Source organism: Hemicordylus capensis, chromosome 16, assembly GCF_027244095.1.
Source record: "Hemicordylus capensis ecotype Gifberg chromosome 16, rHemCap1.1.pri, whole genome shotgun sequence".
Taxonomy (NCBI): domain Eukaryota; kingdom Metazoa; phylum Chordata; class Lepidosauria; order Squamata; family Cordylidae; genus Hemicordylus; species Hemicordylus capensis.
This window is the reverse complement of record NC_069672.1, coordinates 1,515,440-1,543,232: the sequence shown is the minus strand read 5'-3', so window position 1 is coordinate 1,543,232 and position 27,793 is coordinate 1,515,440. Positions and strand designations below refer to the sequence as shown.

Genomic DNA, 27,793 nt, shown 5'->3' with positions numbered 1-27,793 from the left:
CCCCCAAATCACGCTCCCCACCCCCCACCCCGCAAAGCCCCTCCGCCCCACTCCTTCGAAAGGAACACAGGAAGCAGAGCTTGGGAGATCTGGTCTCTCTTTAATGGTTTGTCTGTTATGCCAACAGCACAGAGCAAGGAAATTAGCATTAGATGGGGGCTGGGGAAACCGACAAATCCACCCCCCCATACCAGGTGGGTTGAGGGGGCACCAACATCAATACTCTATGTATGTATAAAAGGGATGGGGGTGATGAACACGCCCCACCTCCCCACTCAGAGAAGAATACGCGGAAGAGGAAGGAGGGGAGAGAATTACACTTAATAAATATGCAACTTTCAACGTGCACACGCTCACACCAGCTGGCTCACCTTTCACAGGAGGGCAGAATTGAGGAGGGGGAGGCTGGAGAGTTGCCCCCTCCCTCCCTCCCCCCTCCGCTTGCATCCCTCTCCACCGGACAGCCCCCAATGCCAGTGAACTCAGTAATGATTCCTGCGGATCTTCCTCCCAGGGGGTGGAAAAACCCAGGAAGAGCCTGGTTTCCCCCCTAGAGAGAGGACAAGCAGCCCAGCCCAGCCCAGCCCGCCTCCTGCTGCGGTCAACCAGATCCTTCTGGGGAGGCCACCATCCGGGCATGAAGGCCAGAGCCCTGCCCTCTGGGTCCTGCCCAGCACAATGGCCTCTGGACACGGAGGTGCCCTGTAGCCTCCAAGTCTAGTAACCGCCAACAGGCCTCTCCTCCCCCATGAATGTGTCTAATCCCCCTTTAAAGCCATCAAAGTCTGCAAGGTCTCCATCTTGTGTCGGGGAGTTCCACAAGGGGTGGGGGTTATAATCTGCCAGCTTCTGACGACCACAAGGCTGAAGGGGATTGAAAGTGGGGGGGGTCCTCCCTTTGCCCAGCATAGGGGCGAGAAGGGCAATTGTGATGCAGCGTTTCCGGAGCACAGGATAGAGAGGAGGGCAGCGGCCCCACCCTCCTGTTCCCTGCCTGGAGCCAGGTGGGGCCCTGAGCCCACATTTGCCACGATGGCAAGAAGTGGCCCCTGGGATTGCCCCGCCCCTCTCCTGCTCCAAACGGCTGCTGGGACTCCTTGGCTCCACCTCCGGCTTCCCAACTGCGTGGTGCCTGGCAGTGCCCTTCATCTCCCTGCTGCCCCCCCACCCCAGTGTCCCGATCCCCGTCCCCTTGGCCACCCTCCTCCTCCTCCTCCTCCCCCGGAGCTGCTGTTTCCCAACACGCCCAGGGGAGCGTCCCCGTCTCCTCTCCTTCGCAACATCCCGGTTCCCTCCTCCATCACCCCTTAGAAATGGGATGGAGACATCACTGTGCACACTGTGCGTGCCACGGCATGGAAGCCCTTCCGAAGGGAGCCAAACGGACCCCGGGCCTCCAACGCAGCGCCTAGAGGGCCGTTCCGCCCACGGCCGGCCAGGCAGGCGGCTCTGCCTGCCTTCCTGCGCTCAGCCAAGATGGCCAAGGCTGCCGGGTGCCCCTCTCCACCTGGACACCCCCAGCCGATACACCCTGGCCTGGCTGCAGAAGCCTCCACCGGAAGGGGGGAGCAGAGTCGGCTGCAGAAAGGGGCAGCCCAGCGGCTCTCCCTCCAGATGCTGCTAGCGGTGCAAAGCGGCCCAGCCAGGCTGTGAGGCGAGGCCGCCCGGGAGTGCACCTGCCCAACTCCGATCCCTTTCCAAGGAGAAGAACTGCCTGGCGGATTCCACCCCCAATTAGCTAGCAAGGGAGGGAGGGGGGGTCTTGCGATGGGGGTCCCATGAAGGCCGCCACGTGGCCCGCGTGCCAGAGAACACCCCGCCATGCAGAGCGCTGGAAAGGTCCATGTCGCAGCCGCCTGGCCCCCCTCAGGACCGGGATGGAACTCCACAAAGTGCCCAGGCGGGAGGGCAGCCGACAGAGTCCAGGGGAGTCCCCACGGTCGCCGGGGGCTTCTGGACCCTGCAACGGGGCTTACGACGTATCTCCAAAGTGTGCTGCCGCACTTCCTGTGTGGCGACACCGCCGTCCCTACGCTGACAGCAGGGTGCCGTTCCCATTCCGGATGCCTCGTTCCGGATTTAATCGCTGCGAGTTATTGCTAGAACGTGGTTTGTCCAGCGTAAAAAGGTTGCTGTATTTTCGGGTTGTTCGTTTTTGCGAGACTGCTCCCCCTGCTGGGCGCTTTGGAGTGCTGTTTTGAATGCGATTCGCCCGAACCGAAGCATTTTGCCGCTGTTGAGCAGGTAATCTGGAAAGCACCCAGGAGGCCTTGCTTGTCACGGACCGCTCGTTTCGCTGTCTGTGCCAGCATGCTGCTCCTCGCACCCTGGCGCCCAAGGAGTGGTGTGTGCAGTTGCCACATATGCACAGACTCTGTACACACACACACGCACACACACACACACAGATACAGAGACGTGCATGCCCACCAGGTCCCCGTGCAGGCGCAGACACCGCTTGCCAGAGGGCGGGCCTTCTCCTTGCCCCGCCCCCGTGCTCCTGCGCTGCTGCTTGGCGCATCGTCGCACAAGGCGCAGGCAGGCGGGTTTCTCCGGTGCCTGAGGCTTGTGATGCTACATCATGGAAAGATACGTGGGACTCCTGGTGCCAGAACACGCAGTGTGTCTCTTGCGCTCTGTCCTTCCCCCGATGACTTCATACCTCCCTGCAGCAGAAGGACAGACAGACAGACAGACAGAAACGTCACTTGGCCGCACAGCCGGCTCTTGGCCAGAGTCTCGAAAAAGAGGGAAGCTGCAGAGTCTGCCCTGGAAGCCATGTCCCTGCCCCCACCCGCCCAGGGTCACTCTGCATATGCCCAGGGGAGCTCTTGTGCCAAAGCTTCCAGGACAAGGTCTACGCTTGGAATGCCTTTGCTCAGGGAAAGACCCACCAGCTCTCGGCAGCCGCAGCTCATTTTCCACCCCCAGCCCTGCCTGCGCCAGCAGCTTTCAAGCAAAACTTTCCCTTTTTCTTCCGCGTCAGCTGGCCGCCACCGCAGGCGCTGACGTCTGCTTGCTGGCTTGCTCTTTTTCACTTTTGTAAGGGAGCCCCGATATTTAGGCTGGAAACCTCAGGCAATAGGTGTCAGTACAAAGTAACTCAATTCACCAATGTCAGACATTTATGGGCTGACATGTGACAACCGTAGGAATATAGAGCCAGCGTGGTGTAGTATTTAGAGTGCTGGACTAGGACCGGGGAGACCCGAGTTCAAATCCCCCTTCAGCCATGAGACTTGCTGGGCGACTCGGGGCCAGTCACTTCTCTCTCGGCCTAACCTACTTCACAGGGTTGTTGTGAAAGAGAAACTTAAGTATGTAGTACGCCGCTCTGGGCTCCTTGGAGGACGAGCGGGATAGAAAATGTAAATAAATAAATAAATAAAAGGACGCTGCCATCTACCGAGTCAGACCAGTGGTCCATCTAGCTCAGTATTGTCTACACCGAGGCTGCTCAACTTCGGCCCTCCTGTAGATGTTGGCCTACAACTCCCATAATCCCTGGCTATTTGCCACTGTGGCTGGGGATCATGGGAGTTGTAGTTCAAAAAACAGCTGGGGGCCTAAGACGAGCAGGCCTGGTCTACACAGTCTGGCAGCGGCTTCTCCCAGGTTGCAGGCAGGAATCTCGATCTCTCAGCCCTCTCTTGGAGATGCTGCCAGGGAGGGAACGTGGAACCTTCTGCAGGCAAGCCGGCAGGGGCTCTTCCCGGAGCGGCCCCATCCCCTAATATCTCACAGTGCTCACACATGTAGTCTCCCATTCAGATGCAAACCAGGGAGGACCCTGCTTAGCAAAGGGGACACGTCATGCTTGCTCCCTCTAGCCCTGCCTGCTCTCCTCTGACTCCAGCCCAGCTGCCCTGGCTGCTTTTTATCCTCATCCTATGTTGGCATCCCAGGATGCATTGCTTGTGCCTGGAATTCGCCCTGAGTGCCGGGATCAGAGCTTGTGAGGAAGCGCCCGCCTCCCGTGCTGCTGAGGAGTGACTTCCCAGCAATTAACGGGAAGGTGCAATCAAGACAGAGGTTCCACACGTGGCACTACACTCTCCAGCAACCCCCAGTGGCATGGCCATCCACAAAGGCCTCTCCCCGTGTCGATTTAAAGTTTCTCCTTTACAGGCTCAGCTGCGTAACCTGTGTCCTGTTCAGAGCAGCTGGGCTATTGCCCCTGAATTGCCCCCCAATAATGCGCCTGCTTCTCTTCCCCCGGGGCAACAGCAGAAGCCTGCCCCACTGGTCCCCTTGCAGTCTCTCCTTGCTGTCAGAGAGAAGAGAGAGCACAGTGTGGGGACTCCCTTCTCATCCCAGCTCTCCCGCCAATTCCTTCAGCAGCGCGAAGGGGGAAGCTGCCGCCACCGGGTCTGAAGACACAGGAGAGGACGCCGCCAGCCTGCAAGCATCGGGCACAGGCATTCTGCAAGCGGCGAGTGGAAGCAGGAGGGCGCTTCCAAAGAAGAGGGCTTGTGTGGCAGACGAGAGGAAGCCGTGGCTGTTCCCGCCTCGTGAGATCCACAGAGACGGGGCAGAGCTCAAGCAAAGGGTAGCGTCACACCAACGCTCCCCAAATGCCTGGTCCCTGGCTAACTGGGCCAGCAGGCACATTTCAAAGGGATGTCTCTCCCCTCTGTTTAGCAGGGGAGAGCAACTGGCCCTAGGCAGCCATCAATGGCCCCTGCGGCTAGGGATCATGGGACTTGTAGTCCGACAGCATTTGGAAACCCTCGGTTGGGAAACCCCCTGCCCTTTCTGGACCGGGGCTGCACAACTTTGGCCCTTCTGAAGATGCTGGACTACGGGTCCCATCCTCCCCGACTGCTGGCCACTGTGTCAGGGGGTGATGGCCGTTGTAGTCCAACAACAGCTGGAGGGTCCAAGATGTGCAGCCCTGTTTTTGACCGCGGACACCTTAGGAACCAGGAGCCATCTCCTCCGTCCCTTTGCGACGTCCACACGCCCCTGGATTTCCGGGCCCCATCCCTGTTTCTCCCCCAGCCAGTGATGCTCTTAGCCCTGGACGTCGGGGCCGAAATCCAGGGCCTCCACAACACCTGGGGGCCCCCCCATCCTCTTTAGTCTGTCTCGGGTCGCTGCTGGCCCGCACTGCACCAGCCAGCCGAGTGCGATTGTGACCCGTGCCGGGTGCTTTAGAAACAGAGTGGGGAGTGGGGAAAGAAATATGGGGGATGGGGGGGGGATGTGATGTTGCGCGTTGAAATGTTTCTGCTAAGGCATCTTGGCATGAATATGCCTGTCTTATATGCGTGCATTCTGGTGAGTTCAGTGGCTGTTGGTGCCCTCCAGGACCCACGTGTCGAAAAAACGGTGTGTTTCGCGGTGAGTGTGTGTCTGTGTGCATAGGGGGTGATGCTTAACATTGTGGGGGTGGGGGGTGGCTCCAAAGGCCTTTAGGTCCAGGCTCCAAATCCCCGAAGGGCCCCTCCGCCCGCAGCGCCCCCCCCCTCCCTCCCGGCAGCACTCACGAGGCAGTCAGCGTGGAGTTGAGGAGCAGCGTCGTGCGGATGCGGTAAAGCTGGGCCAGCGTCAGCTTGCGGTGCTGGATTGCCTGGGGGTCGGAGAGGGTCCGGTGGGCAGAGGGCAGGGCTGCTGCTGCTGCTCCGCGGTGCCCGCCGGTCAGCCGGCACGGGGGCTGCGGCCCTTCCGAGGGGGCGGCCAGCCCCGGGGAGACGCGGACCCCGGCGGGCAGAGACGGCTCCTCGCCCTCCGACAGCTCCGAGGTGCTGCTGTTGTTGCTGCTGCTGCTGGAGGGGCCGGGGCCGCCCGCCTTGCCGGCCCGCCGGCTTCGGGAGCCGCTAGTCCTCGGTGAGCCAAAGAGGAAGACGGCCGGGCAGAGTTCCGAGAGGCTCCGGCTCTGGCTCAGCTGCAGCTCCAGGGAGGCGGGCAGGAGCTGCAAGAGGTTGGCCTCCGATTTGGATTTCAGCACCTTGGTCTTGGCGGGGAGCAGCTGGACGGGCGTCTGTCTGCGCAGCTTCGGGGAGCCGGCCCGCTGGCAGGGGGAAGCTGCACAGTCCTGCCCTTCCGCGGCCTCCTCCTCCTCCGCCGCCGCCGCCTGCTGCTGCTGCCGGTGCTGCTGCTCTGCAAACTCCTGGATGGAGGTGGGCGAAAGGGTCCCGTAGGCGCTGTCGATGGAGGCGGACCGGCAGGCGGCGGCGGCGGCATCTGGCTTCAGGCAGTGGCTGGCGCTGGCAGGGAGGGCCTCGCCCAGCTCCAGGGTGGGGGGCGTGGAGGAGGCCGTGGTGGTGCTGCTGACGGAGGCCTCGTCCGACTGGGAGCTGAACGGGCCGGCCTCCAAGTCCGGCGAAGGGGGCCCCTCGCTGGCATCGACCACCACCACGGAGATGGTCTCGGTGGAGCCGTCAGAGAGGCTGGAAAGCAAGAGGAGGGGCTTCACTGGCTGCCAGTCCAGGCTCTCACCTCCCGCCCTGCCGCTCTCTCCACCCTTCTCTGAACCCAGCAGGGCCCACTTCCGAGGGGAAGGCAGAGGGGTCCGGACTTCACTGCCCCACTGCCTGTGACCTGGAGGCAGGATGCCTTAGGCTGCCCCCTGCACTCCGATCCCCGACGGAGGCCCTGCCCTGAGGACGGCCATGCAGGGGAGCCAAGATGCCGTCCCCCAAGAGCAGGGCCCTGCCTGTGATGGCCTCGGCAAGATGGACCGCCCTCCCGACTGGATGGGGAGATCTGCTCGGCTAGGTCTCTTTGCAGGGGGGCAGTGGCAGGAGAGAGGGCAGGCCTTCATCTCTCTTGGCGGTGGGCTTCCCAGAGGCATCTGGTGGGGCACTGTGAGAAACAGGGTGCTGGACCTTGGGCCCGATCCAGCGGGGTGGGGGGGGGCTCTTCTTATGAACTTTCAGGACCCTTTTTGTCCCACCTGGCATTGGTGGAAAAGGGGGTGGGGCCTTGCATGTCTCCCTACTGTCCCTACACATCTGGAACACTCCTCTGTAATTGCCCTTTGCTCCCTTCCATTTCTTAGATGGGTCCTTTCCCCGCTTTTCAGCTCATCAACAGCCTTTTTGTCGTCTCCCATTTTTCGGTCTCATTGGGATGGTTTGTGACGGGGACTTTAGGAGCTCCCTCCCACCCTGGAATCAGGACGCTCCCCCCCCCCGGATCGGAAAATGAGGTGGGAGGCCCCCGGGACACAGACTCTGCTGGAACTGCCCACACCAGAGGACTGGAGTCCCAGCACCCCCTCCACAGCCTGGGGGGTCCTGCTGAGCCGCCGTTCTCTGACCCCGAAGAGGCACTTGAGGAGCCGGAAGAAGCAGCCGAAGCCCCTGGTGCCAGAGCCTGAGGAACCGGGCAATGCCCATCCACCTCACAGCCACGCGTCACCACCTTCAGTAGCCAGCAAGGGGCATACCTTTCCTGGAACAACCTCTGACCTGCTCTCCTGTTACTCTCCAGCAAAAGCTCTCCTGCTTGGAGCTGTCCGGGGTCCTGAACCCCTTGCCTCATCCTTGCTCCTCCTCAGAGCTGGGATCTGAATTCCCGCAGGATTGTTGTCTCCACCCAGACTCCTGCCCCAGCTGAAACCCCCGTTCGGCCCATGACCCTGCCTGGAACCGGACACTCGGGTTCCATTCCCATCCGTCTCCCTTGCCATGGAATCCTGCCTCGGCTCTCTGAGCTTCTTGAAATCAGCTTCCCTGAGAGGCAAGGCTGACGAGGCTCACAGGGGTGGGGCGAAGCCACCTGGAGGGCTGCTTCCTGAGAGTGGCCTAAGCAGCAAGCTTAATAGCCACTCCTGCTTAGCCAAGCTCCTGACACTTGGTCTTCAGAGCTGTCAGAGGTCGGCTCAGCCCCGAATGCAGCTGCTCTTGATGTCCTGCTCTTGCCTCTGCCTGCCAGACACCAGCTGGGTTCCTCCCCACCCCAAACTCACCATTGCTGCGAATCCAAGCTGTTGGTGCTCTTACGAAGGATCGTGGGGGAGCTCGCCCCTGAAGTGCTGCTCTCGCCATCCTCTTCCTCCTCTTCCTCCTCCTCCTCCTCTTCTAGGCTCTGCAGCTGTTGACTGCGCTGGTGCTCTTGGAGACGCAGGCGTTGGAGCATGTTCTGCAGGATGGAGGGGAGCAGAAGAAACGTGCAGAGGATCAGGCCGCTATTCCAAGGGGCAAAATGACTCTGGAACATTCCAGTGGGTTCCCCAGGCACACAAGAAAGCTGGAGGACCCCAGTTGTTGGAACCGAAGTTGCCTGTGGGGCTCTGGGTAACCGAAGGGAGAATCTGGACACACAGAGCTGCCTTGCCCTGAGGCAGACTCTGGGCCCATCTAGCTCAGGACTGTCTACTCTGACTGGCAGCAGGCACTCCTGGTTTTTAGACAGGGGTCTTTCCCCCCCAACTCTACCTGGAGAAGCTGGGAAATGCCTGCCTGGCCAAGCAGGGGACCTACAACAGAAATACAGTTTACTTCTATACAGAGCAAAATGATCTGCCCGGAAGTTGTGCATTAGGAGATTCAAAAGTGGGGAGCACAACATTTCTACCCGTCAGCATTTCACGAGGCCAGCTGGAGCCAATGACACCATTCTGTGCAAAACGGAAATACAAAACCATGTTTAGACGCCTGTGTGAGGCATTTAAGGTCAGGTTATGTATTTGGACCGCAGAGAAGGGGGAATACCGCGCGACAGAGAAAATTATGCAGGGGTGAATAAAAGAGGCATTTTTCTTGCTTCCTTCCAATATTATGAGAATTTGGGGTCACCCAAGGAACAGGAGTGGCATCAGACAAAAGAACACCCTTGTTCACATGATGCACAGTTAATGTATGGAACTCACTGCCACAAAGTGTGGTAATGGCCACCAACTTAAGTGACATTAAATTGGACATGTTCATGGAGGAGGAAAGGTTGATCACTGCCTATTAGTCCTGATGGCAATGTAGAACCTTCAGGTTTAGGGGCAGTCTACCTCTGAATACCAGTTGCTGGGAGGCAATTGTAAGCAAGGGTTCTTGCCTTCCTGCTCTGCTTGTCGGCCTCCCAGAAGCTTTGGGTTGGCCACTGAAGATGGAAGGTCAGATGCTGGATGAAAGGGTCTGATCCCGCAGGGGCCTGCTTACATGCTTATTTGCAAGTTTGTGGGTGTGAAAGCTAAGGAGACCCTGCACAGCAAAAGACTTACGGGGGAAGAAATCTATTCTTGTGCCTCCCACTGGGATTTCCCTCTAAATAAATGACGAGGATTGCCCAGAAATGGTGTCCACCCCACCCCATTGGTCCAAACCCGAGTTCCCTCCTCTGCTCTGTTCTCCTGCCCCCTAGATCCACCCTTGGATTGCAGGCGTCCTCCTCTTGCCTCCCGCGGGACCCACCTGGGCGTTGTAGAGGGCTTCCACCCAGCTCCTGCACAGAGACTGCCCGCTGGCCTGGAAGGTGTAGGCACACACAGCACTGCGGAACTCATTGAGATAGATCAGCAGGAAGGAACCTGGTGGGGAGGACACACACGGGAGTCAGGCATTCATGTGGGGGGGGCATTCTCCCTGTGAAGCTGGATTCTACCCCCCCCCATGATGCAAACAGGGCAAAATGACCTAATTTCTCTTATTTCTGCCCATTCTGCACAGCGCCTCTTGCGGGGGAGGGCGCTGTGCAGGGCAGACCAGCGAATGCAGCACAAAATGCACATCGACAGGGAAGCAAAGCCCACGGCATCCGTCCTGCTCACGAAGCAAAGAGTGACGTCTCTAACTGCAGTTCTTGTTAACTAGCGAGGCAAAGAGGCACCTTTCATTCAAAGTGGGGATGCTCTTATTTAGAGCAACTGGCCTTCTCCAACCCCAGCACAGCATCCCTCCAGGGGCTGTTGCTGAGGTCTAACTTAGCTTCCTTTATGGACTGTGAACAGTTTTGGGCCAGGGAGCCACCTCATTTATTTATATTTTTCTGTGTAAACCACTCTGAGTGCTTTTGTTCTTAGAAAGTGGTATATAAATATTTGTGGTGGTGGTGGTGATAGTAGTAGTAGTCGTAGCTGTTTAATGGGGCCTAATCGTCTCCAGCCAATCCTACGGGCTTCCGGAGGTTTCAGCAGGGACCCCCCAGGCCTTTGCAAGCACTCCTCTGGAAACATAAGGGCTAGAAACTTGCTGATTTAAAAATGAAGCCCGAGAGCCTCAGAACTCCACACTGTGCTCCTTCCTCACAGAATCATGCTCCCCACAGAAGTGTGTTCTGCACAGAGAGCTGGCTAAATGAAAGGCAGCCTGAAGCCCCCGAGGACTGGGCTGCACAAACCCGCTAGAATTCGTTCTCAGTCCAAGATCACATTTGGTGGAATCCTGGCATATGCACCCTACTCCTTATGAGCAACTGGCAGGCTAAGTGAACGTCTTCTTCCCTCTGAGCCCCACCGCCCATTGAGATCATCGGGAGAGGTCCGTCTGCAGTTGCCAGAGTCTGGGGGCTACTCAGGGAGGGGCCTTCTCCGTTGCTGCCCCGAGACTCTGGAACGCGCTCCCTGCTGAAAGAAGAGCCTCCCCATCTCTGGCAACTTTTTCAAAGGCAGTCAAGACACATTTGTTCACCCAGGCTTGTAATTAGATACTGTTTTAATTGTGTTTTTAATCGTTTTAATGTTTTAAATTTTAAATTGTTGCCATGTTTTAAACCTTTTCATTGTTTTGTTGTAAACCACCCAGAGACTTGAGTTTTGGGCGGTAGACAAATGTGTTAAAGAAAATAAATGATAAATAAACATAAGTGGGGAAGCGCTGCATACACACACACACACACACCCCTGCACACACTCCTCACCTGGGTCCTTGAGATCACGGCACACCACCCGGTCAACGAGCAGTGGCTGGCGGATCACCTTGGCGCGTTCGGCCTTCTTCACCGGCTTGGTGATGAGGAAGAGATCCGTGAACAGGAAGCAGTAGACGTCCATCTGGAGGAAACAACAGACAGACAGGAGGCCATGAGCCCGGAGAGGCGCCCAGAGGCAGGGCTGGCAAGGAAGCAGGAGTTCAAGGACACCGTGCTACGGGAGGGCTATACCGCTTCAGACGGCAGGCCACCCCGTGGAGGAAACGGAATGAGAGGGAGCCGGGGAGGGAGGCGGGAGCAGAGGCCTCTTCCGCTTGGCATGCAGGCGCTCCTAGGCCCCGTCTCCATTCACCAAGACGGAGGAGGAAGGTTCCTCTTTGCCCGGCACCCAGGAGAACCAGGGCCAGACGGAGTGGCCAGTCCTGGGCGGGGCGGTCCAGCGGTCTGGCCTGAGAGGAAGCAACTCCAGAAGCTCATACTCTGCAGGGAGAGTCTGATACGGGGAAGCCGCCATGATTCCCCGCCAGCTGCTGGGAGTGCTGCGATCTGGGGAGGCCTCTCTCTCCCACCACATCTTCCATGCCTCCGGACAATGAGAGACGAGCCTCGCCAGCCGCCGCTCACCTTGCTCTCCTTGCCTTCTTTCATTTTCAGACTTCCCTCCAGCAGAAGCTGCCGCGTCTCCTCGGGGGACGTCCCCGGGATGGGGGCCGTCAGGTCCAGGCGCAAGAACTCCTTCAGGATCTGGGGGGGAAAGGGGCAGAGCCGGCGGGATTCAGGAGCTGGGGCCCCCCCTGAGCCCCAACCGCCAGGCTGCTCCTCCCTCCCTCCCTCCCCACCACGACCCCCCCGCCCGCCTGTGGCCCCCCAGCCGCGGCCCACCTTGTCCACCTCGTCGGTGCTGCCCTCCACCTCATAGGCATCGATGCGGCTCACGATGGTGGCCAGGCGCTGCTGCTCTTGGCGCTGCCGCATGCGCGAGTTCACGTGGTTGATGAAGCGCTCCACCGAGCTGATCTGGAAGGAAGGCGGCCGGTGGGAGGGGGCTGGGAGGCAGGCCCACCCAGCAGAGGCAAGCATTTGGGAGGGGGGGGGGGACGGGGGGCAGGCGCTTTCTGCTGCCTCTGCTCCTGACAGCCTGCAACCCGCAGGGAAAGAGTCATCCCCTGCTAGTCTCCCTTCAGCACCACGGCCTGCAGCCACGGGAGAGCTGAGCTGTGGCCTCTGCATGCAGCCCTGTGGGGTGACTGGCAAGGGGCTGCCGTGCTCAGCTGAGGAACGCTTAGGGAAAGCAAGCGGCAGGGTCCTCGGGGACTGTGCCACTGCAAAAAGCAGGGGTGTGCATCTCGGCCGAAAGCCCACAGACCCAATGCTGCTTTGCTTTGCATAGACACCTAGCCCAGGAGGAGGAAGTGAAGATTAGGAGTCTTCTGCCTGGCTAGCTGTCCATGGGCAGGAGATTTCTAAATCCCCGCCACCCACCTAAAGTGGTACAATCCGCAAAGGGCTGCATCCCACCCCCGCTTTATTTTAGCAGGCAGTGTGGCTCTGAGCAAGGGGAGCAGGCAGTGATCCATACTAACAAACTGACGTTAGACCGAGACACCCCCAATCCCCAGAAACCGATCTGTCAGGTCTTTTAAAAAGAGAAGCAAGTTGCTAGTCCTTAAGTGCACAACGGCCTGCTTCAAAGCGCGTGGGCAGTGCCTGGTTGCAGAATTCAGCTTTGGGGGGGGGGTGGATACCGCCATGAGCATTCCCCCCCAAATCCCGCCTCCTCCCTCGGCCGGTTACCATGGTGACAATGGCCTCCCGGGTGAGCGGCTCCTCCGTCTTCTTGAGCACCGACTTGAGCAGCAGCGGGTACTTGGTGAGGCGCTGGTGGGGCTTCACCAACATGTCGCTCAGCTTCAGCCGGTTGCACTGCCTGTGCTTTTCCGCCCACTGCAGCAGGCAAGGAGGGAGCGAGGGCGGAGGTCAGGGCGAGGGAGAAGAAGCCGCCCGCCCACCCGCCCAGAACCCCAGCCCTGCGAAGGAGCTGCCGGTCTGTATCCCAAAGACGCCGTGAGGAACTCCCTCATCCCACAGCTCCAAGACAGCCCCACGGTTACCCCTGCTAACTGAGTAAAGAGGCACAATTTTAATGTGGTGATTCTCTTTATGGAGCAGGGGGAGAGCAACTGGCCCTATCCGTCTCCAGCACAGCGTCCCTCCAGTGGCTGCTGCTGGGGCCTATCATAAGAACGTTAGAACAGCCCGGCTGGATCAGGCCCAAGGAAGCCCATCCAGTCCAGCCTCCTGTTTCACACAGTGGCCCACCAGATGCTTCTGAGGAGCCCACAGGCAGGAGTTGAAAGGGGGCTGCCCTCCCTCCTGCTGCAACTGGGACTCAGAGAGGCATCCTGCCTTTGAGGCTGGAGGTGGCCCTCAGACTAGTAGCCCTTGAGAGACCTCTCCTCCATGAAGTGATCCAAACCCCTCTTAAAACCATCCAGGTTGTTGGCTGTCACCACATCTTGTGGCAGAGAATTCCACATGTTGAATTATATTTCTTTTTAGATTGCCTTATGTTTCTTTTTAGATTGAGAGCCCTTTGGGGACAGGGATCCATTTTATTTATTATTTCTCTATGTAGACGGGTGGCCTCGGTCACGATCCCCCGCCTTTTTCATGGGATCTGTCATTTTCTAAAAGGAGCAAGAGCAAAAGAGAGACGCCATACTTCAAGGGCAATGGAGGTCAACTGCTCTCCAGACAAAGAGTCCCTCCCTCTGGGGTGGAAAAAGAAGCTCTGCAGGTTCTCAGCATGCTTCCGCTTGAAGGGAGGCAAAGGCAGCTATGGAGAGCACTGATTGGCTAGCACCTGTAGCATCACCCATTCCTCTTCAAAACTTCTCTTCCTCTCAGATTCCCAGAGCAGCTTTGCAAATTGGTTTGTGTGTTTTTTTAAATGTATGTTATTGTATTTTGTTTTGGTCAGGTGAAGGTTAAATATGTACAGAGAGGAGGATACACCGTGCTGTTTACACAAACAAGCCAGACCTAAACAAACCAGCCTGGTGTAGGACCGGGTTGGGCACTGGATTCGCGGACAGGGTATCTCTGCATCACCAGCTGTGAAGGTGTGGCCCGCCACGGGTGAAGGGCCCTTAAGCGACCCTGCCCCTCTCCACCCCCCCGATGAGCCAAGTTACACATTCGGCCCAACCACATGGCAGAGCCCTTCTGGGGCTGCCCCACAGGGACCAGGCTTACCGTGACGTAGATGCGGAAGAGCTCGTTCTCCCGCAGCAAGTTGCGCATGTACTCCATGCATCCTTCCTCTTCCATGCAGTAACGGATGTAGGGCTTGAAGAGGGAGCCGAACTGCAAGAGGCAGGGGTGCAGAACTCTCATGCTCCAGAACTCAAGCAGCCTGGCTGAGCTCTTGCATGGAGCCAGGAGTTTCTCCACGGCCAGGTGGAGACGCCTTACTGCGTGCCGCTGGGACAGCTTGCCAGGGGAGGGGCCGCTGGCCTGCTCTCCAGCACCGCCACGGCCGATGGTGGGAGGGTGGCACTGCAGCTACCAGAAATGGGGTGCCGCCTGGCCCTGTCAAGCTGCTGACTCCGGCCTGGCTCCTTTGCCAAAGCAACTGACCAAGTGGGTCTCTGGCTGCTCTGCCCACCTCTCTGCACCCTGGTCTGCCCCATGGCAGCCCTGACAGCCAACTTCAGTGCCAAGGTTCAGCCTAAGGGCATCCCAATGCAGCCGAGCGCCTCTGGACACACCTGCCCAGCCACAAGGAACCTTCACACTTCTGGGACTCGGGAGATGAGTTTCCAGGCCCCGGCATTTGAGAAACAAGGGACTTGTGTCCTTGTCCCCACCCCACTGTGTGGCGGCATGGCAGACCCCTCACGCTCACCATCTTGAATCCCTTGAAGAAGTCTGTGGGGTCCAGCAAGGCCCGGCTGGCCCTAGCCTTGTCCAACACGGGCGCCATGACGCTTCGCCAGAGAGCACGGTGCAGCTGGATGATCTCCTGGATGTTGCTGAAGAGGCGCTCTGCTTCCACCTGCGAGGGCGGCCAAAAAGGGTGGGGTGAGCACACTTGCCAGAGCAGGGGGCAAGAGATGAGAGGCCACACCTCTTCGGGTGTCAGGTTATCTTGGGCCACTGCTGCTTGTGGCAGTGAGTTCCACAGGCTAATTCCACCACGTGCGAGGAAGGCCCTCCTCCCGTTTGTTCTAAATGTCCTTCCAATCAGTCGCCTTGGATGACCCACATCCAACTGTTTCATAATCCCAGGGTGGACAATTCACAAGGCTTCCAGAGAAGGTTTTGGGCACCAAACATGTATAGGAACTGAAATTCGTGATTTCACAACAGTTGGTGTTTTTATATAGGCACACAAACTAAGGTATGAGCCAGATTACTGTTATTTCACCGCGGTCTGAAAGCAGGCTTGGCGCTCAGGGTGAATTACAACTTCCACCTCTGGCCAGAAAGGTCTGGCAGGTTTTGTGCTGAAAACCTGGCTGGCCTGTTGAGCCCAAGGCGATGTTGGGGGGAAACAGGTGCACATGTAGGCCAACCACTTCCAGCTTCCTCAAAAGCAACGGCCTGCCTGTGTTTGACACTCTCCCTGCAGCATCCCCACTGCGGGCTGTGTGGCTAAGGCACTTCTCCCAGCAATTAGAGATGACGAGCCTGCTTCCCGTCAGAAGACGGCGAAGAGAAACTGGGCCACTTCCTGGGGGGAGAGAGCGATGAGAGAGCACTTGGCGGGGCCAGCACTGCGCTCAAAAGCCACCCAGAGAAGGCAGGGAGGGGCGGGCCAAGAGCAGCGCTATCCCACAGCCGGCCCAGCGGGGTGCAATCCGGCGTCCCTGGCCTTGGGGGTCGTGGCATCTGCCCTGAGCAGTTCCAGTGGCCTGATGGTCCCCTCTGTGAGCCGGTTTGGGTGATACCTTATTGGCCCACCAGGTGATCTCAACGGGGACACGCCGAGAGTGCAGACGCCCCAAACCCCTCCCAGGACATCCCTTTATGGTGGGGGGTGGCGGCTCTATTTGGCCATCCGGAAGAACAGCACATCCTCACACAATCAAGAGACGTCCCGGAAGGGCGTTGGGGCATCTGCACCCTCCGCCCGTCCCCTTTGCAACCACATGGGCTGGTAAAATATCATCCAGTCCTACACATGAAAGTGTCTGGGGAAAGGCTCTTGTAGGTATATTGCTTTTTAATGGGCTTTCTTCCCAATTTTTAATGCCAGGGGTGTGGCGATGTGGCGGCAGCCCATGTTCTCAATGCAGCCGCTGCCACAGCCTGGCCACCAGCCCTGTAGCCGCTGCCTCCTCCCTCGGCTCGCCTCTTTCTCTCCTGGGCCACTCTCTCCTCCTCCTCCTCCTCCTCCTCCTCCTCCTCCTCACGGCCACTGGCACTATTAAAACGTCAGGGTTTACGTGCACCATGCCATGCTGTTTTTATAGTGTGCGGCTGGGAAAGTGTAGGGACTGCACCTTCCAGCTCCTGGAGCGTTAGCAGGCATCAAAATACAAACAAGGTCTTGTGCCGGGTGACAGCACCGGCCCGTGATGTCTTTAAAGGGCTGGTGGCCGTGGAAAGCTTAGGAGGCACCCCCCCCACCGCCCCGCTGCATTTCCAGGAGCTTTAGGAGCAAATCAGAGGGATGGGGACGGTGGGGAGAACACATCCACTCAAGGATAGCTCTGCCCCGTTTAAGACCTCTGGGATATCATAAAGCCAAATTGGTTCTTAAGCAGCGCATTTGCGGGGATGAATTACAAAGGGGTCTGAGCTCTCTTCCACCACTTAGGCTCACTTGCTATACTTTGCAGAATCAGAGATTCTGCTTCAGTCGCCCATCTGTGGAATCTCACCGTTCTGAAATACCAAAGAGCAGTCACCCGGGCACCCTACAAAACAGGGCAGATCCACACGAGCGTAAACTGGGTGGGAGACGGGTCCTACCCAATTTCCAGACATCTGACCGTGTGTTAGATCAAAGCAAGGTTGGGGCCAGGAGCTTGTGCTCATCCGTCAAGCCCCAGCTGAGTAGGAGGGTTTTTGCTCCGACCTCGTTCCGAAGCTGGGGGTGGGATCTGGGTAGCGCACGATCGTCCTACCCCTCTGGGGCTGTACCGACGAGCCAGCTCCCCGCCTCCAATCCTGCTTTTCTTTAACAAATGATTAAAAAAACAGGGGCGTGCTCAGCTCACACAAGTGGGAAGGAGTTGTCTCCCACCCAGTTGATGCTGCTGGGCACTGCCCTATAGTTTTGCCTCCGGCTCTTTTCAAGGGGAGATACTGCCAAGCTCCCTGCAGAGAGAGGCCTTCTCCTTGTGATGCAGGGGCTGTTGGATCAGCATCAGCGTCCTTTTACAATGCGCATGACAGACGTGGCAAGTTCATTTCCTCCCTCGCTGCCAAATTTCCTGGAAGATCTGATGAGTTTCAGATCTCTTTGATTTTATCAGATCATGGCTGGTTAAGAACCGAAAGAGCAGCAACATCAGCCCCGAGGCTGTTTGCATTTGCCAAAGACGCCTGAAGTGTGTCTATCCCCGAGCCCCCTTCTGTGGTTTTGAATGCTTATTTATGTTCAGGTTAAAAATATTCATGTTTTATGGGGTTTTACTTCCAAGAAATCCTGCGTTTTACCATGAGCCAAGCTTTTAATGGTTATCCGTGTCTAGTCTCCATTTCTAAAAGACTGTCTTGCATTTATTCTATTGGCTTATGGGCCTCATGGGGGTGGTGTCCGATATTCTGCTGGTCAATAGACCGTAATCAACATTCTGTTCTGTTCTATTCTGTCGTCCAAGCCAGACCTATTGGGGGGGGGGCGGGTTGTATGTGTGTGTTTCAGCCAGGGATACGGCAACGTGAGGGACTGACCAGAGTGCTTACCTCGCATAACAGTCCGGACTCCTGCAGGTTCAACAGGCAGCACAGGAAGAGCTGTGGAGAGAAGTGGGGGGGGGGGTCTTATCAGGTTGTGCTTCACACAAGGAGGGGTCTGGTGGTAGCAAGCGTGACTGGTCCCCTTAGCTAAGCAGGGTCCGCCCTGGTTGCATATGAAAGGGAGACTAGAAGCGTCAGCAGTGGGAGAGATTCCCCTTATAGGGGATGCAGCCGCTCTGGGAAGAGCATCCAGGTTCCAAGTTCCCTCCCTGGCAGAATCTCTGGGCTGAGAGAGACTCCTGCCTGCAACCTTGGAGAAGCCGCTGCCAGTCTGTGAAGACCATACTGAGCTAGATGGACCAAGGGTCTGACTCAGTATATGGCAGCTTCCTAGGTTCCTAAATCCTCCGGCATGGGCGGGTGACGAGCTGACTTTCCTTTGGGTGGGGAAGCACAGAGATAGTCTTTCCCTCTAACCCACGCCACACACCCTTCCCCCATGAGAAGCAGGAATCTCTCCTGCCCCTCAGCACGCCACCCCAGGGAGCTCTGTGCTTCGCAGGTGAGCTGTCCCAGCCTCCTCCCATCCCAGCCTGACCTTCTGGGGTCCCACCCCTCCCACTCCCCCCATCCTGCCACTCCCCCCATCCTGATTCAGAGTCCAGAAGGCTGAACTGAAGCCTGTCCCGTGGTGATTGTTCCCGGTTAGGGAGCCTGACTCATGTAAGGCTCTGGAGGGGCAGGTAAGGGCCGGCCTGTGTCCTCCTGGGGGGCTCTTGGGGGGCAGCGTTTCTGCCGGGGGAGGCAGCACTTACGTCCGTGATGACTTTCAGCTTCTTGATGTAGGAGGCCTCCGTGTGCAGCAGCTCCCAGATCGCCTCCTGCTGGTGGCACTGCCGGCGGGTCAGAGCCTAGACGGGGCAGGGGACACGGGTTAGCCTTCCGGGGCCCAGGCGGGTCTCATCCGAATACCGGGAGAGCCCAGCTAGGTGAGAGGGAAGCGCCATCTGGCGGCCTCTGGGATCCTTCCTGCCCACCACAGCAGCCAGCCAGAGGCCTCTGGGGAACCAGGGCAGGATCTTTCCTTTTGCCTGTCCTCACCTTATTCCCCAAGCAGTTTAACTGCCAAGGAAGGTCTTGTCCCGGGACCAAGAGCAAAGGTTCTTTTGGCATTTGAGAGGCTCTCAAGGGAGAGGACAGCAGAATCATGTGGGCAATTAAAACCACCTTAGTTTGATGATGACTAGTGCTTTCTGTGGAGAGTGAGCCCACCTGGCCTCAGCTAGCTTCAAGACCCACACCGCCGAATTGGCAGAGTTCTGCTATGGTGGGAGAGGTGAGGACATCCCTCTGTGTTTGGGATGTTCACGTTATAGCTTTTTATAAGCCCCCATCTCTCTCTCTCTCTCTCTTTCACACACCTGTAATCAAAGTCCTTAGGACAACTCCAAGCACCAAGTGCTCTTTCAGAAGAGGTATCTCCTCCCGCATGGGAGAGAACCGAGAATGCCTCTTCTCAAGTGATACCTGCTGCAGCTTGGGAGGGTATCAATGGAACCCAAAGACGCTCTCGCTCCCTCCCCCCCCCGCCACTTTGGAGCAATTGTTTCTTCTCCTACGTCAATGTTCCAAACCGACGGGTGATTAATCCATCCATCAACCCAAGCCTCTGTGATTGACCGGCTACTAAGGTTCCTTTAATCGGATGCCAGCTGTAATCTGGAGTTCACCTGCTGGGGTTTGACCTACTAGGGGAGCCAGACCTGGGCCCAGCAGCGGCAGCATCCCGGGGGCTCTGCTGACGCCTCACCTCCGTGCCCTCGATGATCTCCTGCCAGCTGTCTTCCAGGCACAGGGTGGCGTCATCGTCCTCTTCCTCCTCCCAGGAATCCTGGTCGAAGCGGAGCTGCTGGGGGAACTTGGGCAGCCCAAAGAGGCCGTAGCTGTGCAGCCTGCTCTCCAGCTGCTCCGTCTTGTCCATCTCCTGGAGGGGCACGGAGAGGGCTGAGGAAGGGCCCCGCGCCAGGCGGCCAGACTCCCCCCCCCGCCCCCGACAGACACACCACCCCCACCACACCCATCGCAAGCCCCTCGGGACCAGAGGGTGGCCCCGGAGGAACCCTGGGCCTTCCACCGGGGCACAGAAGAGGGTGGTGGCCACAGCTGGCCATGCCCCCCTCCTCTACGCCACGGTTTAAAGCTTGGAAACGCCGAGAGCCCGGCTGCAGGATTAGGAGGAAGGTCCGTCTAGTGCAGCCTCCTTCTTCCCGGAGGGCTGAGAAGTTGCAGGGCTTCAGAGCAGGAGCCCTTCCCAGGCCACAACACCTCCGATCAGAGGAAGATTTCCTCTGCACATGGAAGTCCTATCTAGTGATCATGGGTGGCCACAGCTGATAGGCCCACTCTCCAAAAGGACGTCAGAAGTGACCTGGCTGGCTCAGAGTCGGGTGGGTCCGCCGAGACCATCATCCTGCTTCCGACCGTGGATGGCCTTTGACTCACAGCACAGCATGGTGCCAACAGCACTCACCCACGCTTTGCTTCCAACATCTAGTACTCAGATATGCTGCCTCTGAATCTGGAGGTTCTATTAACCTCTCATGCCTAATAGTTGCTGGTGTCAGAAGAGCCCTTCTGGAGCAGACCAGAGGTCCATCTTGCCTGGGGTCCTGATTCCATCACTGGCCAGCCAGATGCCTTCAGGGAGCCACAAGGAGGGCTCCCCTGCTCTTTGCATCCCTTGGGACTGAAGGCAGAGGTAGACTGCCTCTGGGCAAGGAGGCTCCACCTTCCTTGGTAGGCCTCTCCCCCATGAAGTGGCTGGGAGTCCTGCTCTGTCCTCCTTGCTCTGTTCCTCGCCCATGACCCGACACCCGTCTGCTTTCCCACAGGGAAATCTGGCCTCCTCAACATCCCTCCAAGCTGCAGACCCACAGAAGGGAGGAATCTGAGGGGCAGAGAAGGGGGCAGGCACCGGGCCCAGGGAAGGCCACCAACATACCCGTGAGAAGGACCCGGCGCTGCCGCCAGAACCAAAGAAGCCGCTGAAGCGACTGGCGGCCCGGTTCTTCCAGGTGTCGATGCCGTTGCTGGCCAAGGGGGCGCCCAGGTTCTGCAGCGGGTCCTGGCTGGGGATGTTGGAGTCGCCCAGAAACTCATTCATGTTCTTCCTCTGCCTCCCGGGGGCCTGCAAGGCAAAAGGCGGGGAGGAGAGACAGGTGAGGAGGCAAGGCAGCGGGCCAGGGGCTCTCCCGGAGGCACGGAGGCGGGGGTCCGCGGCCCGTACCTTGAGGAGGAAAGAAAGCTGCAGGAGGGCGCACAGAAACATCTTGCTCTCCGTCTCCGGCTGGCTGGCTAATGGCAGCCGCAGCTCCTGAGCCGGGCAGAGGAGCCCAAATCCCCAGGCCAGCTGCTCAGCTAATCCGGGCAAGGCCTTGCTATTCCGGGCCCCAGGAGACCTCCTCCCAGCCTCCCTCCCTCCCTCCCCCCGGAGGGGCCTGGACTCTGCATCAGCCGCAGGGCAGGCCAGGGCGAGAAGGTGGCCCGACCTGGGAGCAGAGAGGGGGCCACCAGAGCTTGGGGTGAATCAACTGTTTTGGAGAAAGGAGCCTTGCCAGCTCCACGCTGGAGGGCACAAGTGGAATGCCCTCTCTGACTCCGGACTGGTACGCCTTGGAGGCGGAGGGAGAGACCGAGGGTCCTGCCGAGGGGAAAGGGGTGGGTCGAATTTGCTTTGCAGGGCCCTGAGGGGCTGGCAGCAGAATCCTCCACAGAGACCAGCATCCAAGCGCAGACACAGCCACTAGGATGAGGCTCCAAGAGACGGAGTTACCAAGAGGAGCCAGATCTCTGCCTGCCCAGCACAAGAAACAAGCCCAACTGCTATGTTTCCGCTGCGGCGACCACTTAGGAACATAGAACATAGGAAGCTGCCTTTTATCAAGTCCGACCCTGGGTCCATCTCGCTTAGTCTTGTCGTCACAGACTGGCAGCAGCTTCTCCAAGGTCGCAGGCAGGAGTCTCTCTTGGCCCTATCTTGGAGATGCTGCCAGGGAGGGAACTTGGGACCTTCTGCTCTTCCCAGAGCGGCTCCATCCCCTGAGGGGAAGATCTCCCAGTGCTCACACTTCTAGTCTCCCATCCAAATGCAAACCAGGGCAGACCCTGCTTAGCTAAGGAGACAAGCCTCTGGTGGGCCATTGTGTGAAACAGGAGGCTGGACTAGATGGGCTTCCTTGGGCCTGATCCAGCAGGGCTGCTCTTATGTTCTTATGAGGCCCGTCACTGACGCAAAGTCATTTTGATAGATTACACTTATAGGGAAGTTTAAGAAATTAAATATATGTAATGGCATTTTTTGCATTAACGTGCTTGCAAAAGGGAACGAAAAGTTGAAATTTGTAGGATTTCAATTCCTTATTTTAATGAATAATTACCATATGTGGTAAACCCATACTAAATTTGAATCTGAGAAATATCTTCTGCTTCTCTAGGGCACAATGCTGTTTTTGAATTATTAAACTGAGTTTTAAGTGCTAAGAATGTGCTGACAATAATAACAGTAAACTAGGATGATTATTATAGTCAGAATTTCTTCTCTAAAAACACCCCAAAAATTATTTAAACCTTTCCTCCCAGCATATCCCAGTGTTAAAAAGTAGTGCATTCAGCTAACTTAAGTGGCAAGGTTGTGTATGCAAAATTCCTGTGTATCTGCAGGAAATCGGGAAGTCTGACTTTATTTCACACAAACACACCCATTCAAAATATATAACAGAATGGGCGTAAAGTCAGTATTAACCCTACGGGGAAATGGCTCCTGACATAAACAAGTGATGACAGTAACCACCAAAAACTGTAGCAGATTGTGGTCAATGTGTGACCGCAGGCCAAGGGAATACCCAGGGGGGAAAGTGTTGCTGGCAGTTGAGCATCAGGCTAGAAACCGCAGAGAGCTGGATGTGAGTTCTGTGGAAACCCAGAGTGAGGGGTGGTGGTGGAGGAAGAGGCAGCAGAGACGTGCATGAGAACGGACAAGACAGTCCACGGATCAGTCACGGATCAGTCCGCGGGGTCCATGACCTATCAGTGGTGAATGGCAACGTCATGGTGACTGAGAGGCCAATCCTCATGGGGAATTAAACACCCAGCCGAATAAGGTGTGGGATTCCTGTGGGGCGGGGCTTTAAAACGGGCGCCTTGGTGGGGAATTGGGGTCATCCCGCCTTTAAGCATGCTCTCTGTCCGCGATTATTGTTTGGAATCACATCTGTTCTGTTTCTGCGTTGTAATGTGGCTGCTTTAGTGATGCCGCAACCGTTACACAGATTACATTTTACGTTACTTCTAGGAAAGTGAAGCGTGCCGTCGAGTCGGTGTCGACTCCTGGCGCCCCCAGAAGAGCCCTGTGGTTGTCTTTGGCAGACTACAGGAGGGGCTGCCCGTGGCCTCCTCCCGCACAGTCTGAGATGAGGCCTTTCAGCATCTTCCTAGATCGCGGCTATATAGGGGCCTGGGGAACATACCAGCGGGGATTCGAACCGGCAACCTCTGGCCCATGCACCCATGCCAATCATGGCTCACCCTAACAAGCCGGGGGGGGGGACACCAAAGGAGGCACAGCTGCCTCCGGTTCTCAGCAGCAGCTCAAGTTGCTCCTCTCTCTCCCGCCTTGCCCAAGAGTTGTGCTGCCTGCAGGCTGGCCATTCATCAGGTAGAACTGCGTGAGTCCAGCTCTACCTGACTAATGGCCAGCCTGCAGGCAGTGAAGCACTCAGGTGGGGCAGGAGAGAGAGGCGCAACCTGAGCTGCCAGGAACCAGAGGCAGCTGCCTCCATTCACACCCCCCACACAGAACTTTTCATTTTAATTGTGCAAAGCATCAGTGAAGAAGCATTGCCCGTCCATCACAGTACCAAATATGTGCATCTCCCCTCCGCCCCCCCCACGAGATTAACCCCCCAACATCATTCCCCTTTCCCCAAGAGAGCCCTCTAGGCCAGGGTTCCCAACTTGGGCCCCCAGATCACCCCTCAGCTGCAATGGCCTTCGGTCCTTGGGAGTTGTAGTCCTTCAACATCTGGAGACCCACCACGGGGCCAGGACCCCCTGCTATGTGACATGCATTTCCGCCCAGCCAGCTCTTCTCAGCCCTCTTCCCATATCACAGTCCTTCATGCTTCACATCCACCAAGAGAATTCAGCCTGATAATGAGCCATCGTAATGTATAATACCATTTTGAAAAACCAGATAAAGGTCCTGAGGCACCTTACAGATTAACACATTTATGGCATCCTCTTGAAGTCAAGAGGTGCAGATGGTGAAAGGTGGAAGACACAAGCGAGGAAAGGGGGTCTTAGAAAAGACTGATGTGTATTATCAAGAAAGAGCATGAAATCAAGATGCTCCTTGTTCTGGGCCAGCAGTTTGCAACTGTCTTATCATCACAGAACCCTTTCCACAATGGCTCATCCATAGTGGAATTTTGGTGCATTGCAGAAATTTCCAAAACACTTCCTCCCACCTTTTTTCAGTAATTCCTAGCAGCAATTCCTGTATTTGGGACAATACAGGATGCAGCAGGTACTTCTGGGCACCTTTGCAAATATTTTTTAAAATGATTTTAACCATGTCAACATACTGACATATCGATCCACATTGGTTTTGTGTTCCCTCAATCCCTGCCATAACCCAAATAACATTTGTATGTATGCAAACACAAGGTTATTTGTAACCTATAGGTGCTAATACAGTATTGGAGCAATGCAGTATTAACGCTAAGCTGATTTATTTATTGTTTATTTATAACAAGTGCAATAAATGTGCAATATTAAAAAGTGCAATAAAGCACTGAGGATGATATCTTGCATCGAAAAGTTTTGCTATTTTGTTACATCTGTGGTTTAGTTGTTTTAAGTTTTAAACTACTGAATGTTTTTAAACTTTTAACTTTTATTGTGCATTAAAGAAGGTCATTGAAAAAGCTTTGCAGTGTGGAAACTCGTATTTCATCGCCCTTATACTGTCTTGTTTATTTATTGTTAAAATATGTATACCGCCTTTCATTAAAACAATCCCAAGGCAGTTTACACAAACATTAAAACAAGACTATATGGCACCAAGTTATAATTTGGGGGTGGAAACTGGAACAATGGTATGGCTTCTGCACACAAAATATCTCTGACAGCAGCTGGGAAGGGAAGGGAAATGGAGAAGATGGAGGTGTTCATGGTGTTCTGGCACACGGTGCTTTCCAGATTATCTATCTATTTGATTTCTATACTGCCCTTCCAAAAATGGCACAAGGCAGTTTACACAGAGAAATAATACATAAATGAGATGGCTCCCTGTCCCCAAAGGATTCACAATCTAAAAAGAAACATAAGACAGGCACCAGCAACAGTCACTGGAGGTACAGTGCTGGGGGTGGAGAGGGCCAGTTACTCTCCCCCGGCTAAATAAAGAGAATCACCACGTTAAAAGGTGCCTCTTTGCCAAATTAGTTAAATTACACGCTACAACAGGGGTAAAATGCTTCGTCTTGGCAGGATCGTATTGAAAACTATTCCCAGAATCTCAAACTCCTACTACAGGAAAATACAGCTGCTTTTTTGCGACGCACATGCAATGCTGTAACACGATAACGCAAAGATAAAACCCGAAAAGAAGGCATCGGACATGTGAACAGCACCTTGCTGTCAGTGCAGGGACTGCGGTGTCACCGCACAGGAAGTATGGAAGCACACTTAGCCGATCCGTAGTGACCCTGTGGTAGGGTTTAAGCTGGAAAGTGCCCAGGTGCAGAAGTGGGGCAGTGGGGCTCGCTCTGCCCCCCACAATCACGCAACACGTCACTCCCGACAGGCTGCATACGTGGCCCTGAGCTGCTGTAGTGCAGTTCTAAAACAAAAGTCAGATTTTCTGGGTCCCGTCTGGCACTGGCTCCCAGCCCACTCCCAGGGCTGAGCCTCCGGCGTATATCGAGATCCATGGGGACGCAGGATGCGTATCAACTCAAAGGTGCCCTGCAGACCGTGCGCAGCCATTTCACGCCCTGAGCAGTTGGGCGTCTGTTTTGAACCGTTGATGACAGACTGGGAGACAAGGATGGTTTCCCAATGTGTTTTTAACCCAAAGAATAAATCCCATCTTGGCTTTGAAATCCATGAAGGAGAGGCGGTTGAAGAGTCAAGCAAGACAGCAGCAGGAGAAAAGCCTCCAGCTAATGCCACGCAGGAGATGCGAGAGGGAGCGGGTGGCAAGCATTTCCCTCTGCAAAACACCAGAAGGTACGTGCAGCAGCAGAGCAGTGGTGAACTATGGAGTGCATTGCTCTCATTTCAAAGCATGAGCTTGTCCTTGCGTTTCCCTTTTCCTTCCTTTGATTGATTGATTGATTGATTGATTGATTATTTATTTATTTATTTATTTATTTGAAACATTTACTATACCGCCCACTCTGAAGACTCTGGGCGATGTACAAGAACATGCAAAGCAAGACAGCCTTAAAATTACATTCTAAATTAAAACTAAAGTAACTAACAAAAAAGAAAAAAACCAAATAGGTAAACTACAGGGCAAAAGCCTGGCGAAAAAGAAAAGTCTTCAATAGAGATTTGAAAATCAATAAGGAAGGAGCTAAATGAATCCGAAGGGGAAGGGAATTCCAGAGAAGTGGGGCAGCAACCGAAAAGGCCCTTTCACGGGTCCTAGCGCCCCGAACCTCTCGGAAATCAGGGACCGACAAAAGGGCCATCTGAGATGACCTGACCAGACGGGATGGAACTGGATGGGAGAGACGGGTCTGTAGGGAGACAGGCACCAAACCCCGCAAGGCTTTGAAGGTCGAAACCAGGACCTTAAATTGTGAATAGACAACCAGTGCAATGACTGCAGGAGAGATGTTACCCTGTCATATTTTCTGGCACCCATAAGTAAATGAGCTGCTGCATTCTGGACCCGTTGTAGCTTCCTGATCGTCTTCAAAGGTGACCCTAGATAGAGAGGATATGGCAAAGAGGGCGATGGGGGCACATCAGCCCTACATAAGTGGAGCATACGTGCCTAGAAAGAGAGCCAACACAGCCCTCTAGCTGTGCATTGCAAGGGAAGAGCTGCAAGGAGGCAGCTGATCTCTGGAGAAGCTCGTCTGCCAGCTCTCCAAAGTCTACAAAAGGAACCTGAGGGTTCCCCAAAGACAGGCTGAAACTGCTGCTCTGGAGCATGGCCCCCTGGAAGGATTTGGCTCTCTTCGTCTTTGGCACGCAACAGATCCTGCCTCGCAGCCGAGAGAGCCATTTCCTCCCCTCAGAAACAACAAACAATGCCAAGAGAGCATAAACGAATCAAAAAGAAAAAGCGCCGACAAAACAGCCTGTTCCGCAAGAGATAAAATGAAAAAGAACAAAACATAAAACATGACAAGGCAAGAGAAAAACAAGAGCCGAGGGGGGGAAGCAGAGACAGCCATGAGCTCAGAATCACCATCCCTGGGAAGGCGGACGGAGCACGACCCTAACCCTAACCGGCTCCCGGAACGGAGTCAAGGGGACCCGTTCCGGGGAAGGCCGGCTAGAAATGGGACAGCGCCTGCCAGCCCTGGGAAGGACCAGGGAGCAAAGGAAAGGACCTTGGAGGGCGAGCTCAGTGGCCGGGGGGGGTGGGCCAAAGGGAGTTGCCAGGCTTACCCCAGGGAGGGACGCAGCAAAGGCTCAGGGGGCCCCCTGTGGAAAGGGTGCAGGCCGGGCTTCGTGCTGCAAAGCGCAGCGGGGGCTGCTTGGTCCCAGCTCACTCCAGCCCGTGACTGGGGGGAGGAGGAGGAGGAGAGGCTCCACCAGGCCAGCCCTGCTCCAGGGCCCACCGAGGAGCTGGGAGATAAAGCCCGAGCGGGTCCTCAGGGTCAGCCCCCTGCCTACTACAGCTCAGCACCGGTGGTGGTGACCGCTTGTCTGCCCTTTGGGTGAGCAGAGAGCAGCAGCTGACAGGCAGACAATGTGCCTCTGGGAAGCCCGGCCTCCTGCCCCCCCCCCGCCTGGCTGGGTCTTCATCTGTTCCCCCCCCCCCCCCGCCTGC

At 56.4% G+C, this 27,793-nt stretch overlaps 1 protein-coding gene across 5 annotated transcripts in view; it reads right to left on the bottom strand.

The window, feature by feature from the left end:
* Positions 1–80: 80 nt before the first annotated feature.
* Positions 81–27,793, bottom strand: part of PLEKHG5 (pleckstrin homology and RhoGEF domain containing G5) — a 108,511-nt gene continuing 80,798 nt past the window's right edge. For all 5 annotated transcript variants that reach the window (XM_053281169.1, XM_053281170.1, XM_053281171.1 and 2 more), the window contains 14 exons: positions 20,723–20,908; positions 19,532–19,705; positions 18,537–18,632; positions 17,728–17,778; positions 14,717–14,866; positions 14,065–14,175; positions 12,604–12,753; positions 11,692–11,826; positions 11,434–11,553; positions 10,798–10,930; positions 9,354–9,469; positions 7,916–8,088; positions 5,490–6,392; positions 81–2,666 (listed from right to left, as the gene is read on the bottom strand). In XM_053281169.1, coding sequence (XP_053137144.1) covers positions 2,657–2,666; positions 5,490–6,392; positions 7,916–8,088; positions 9,354–9,469; positions 10,798–10,930; positions 11,434–11,553; positions 11,692–11,826; positions 12,604–12,753; positions 14,065–14,175; positions 14,717–14,866; positions 17,728–17,778; positions 18,537–18,632; positions 19,532–19,705; positions 20,723–20,908 — 2,508 coding nt within the window. In that variant the 3' untranslated portion in view covers positions 81–2,656. The remainder of the gene's footprint in view (positions 2,667–5,489; positions 6,393–7,915; positions 8,089–9,353; positions 9,470–10,797; positions 10,931–11,433; positions 11,554–11,691; positions 11,827–12,603; positions 12,754–14,064; positions 14,176–14,716; positions 14,867–17,727; positions 17,779–18,536; positions 18,633–19,531; positions 19,706–20,722; positions 20,909–27,793) is intronic.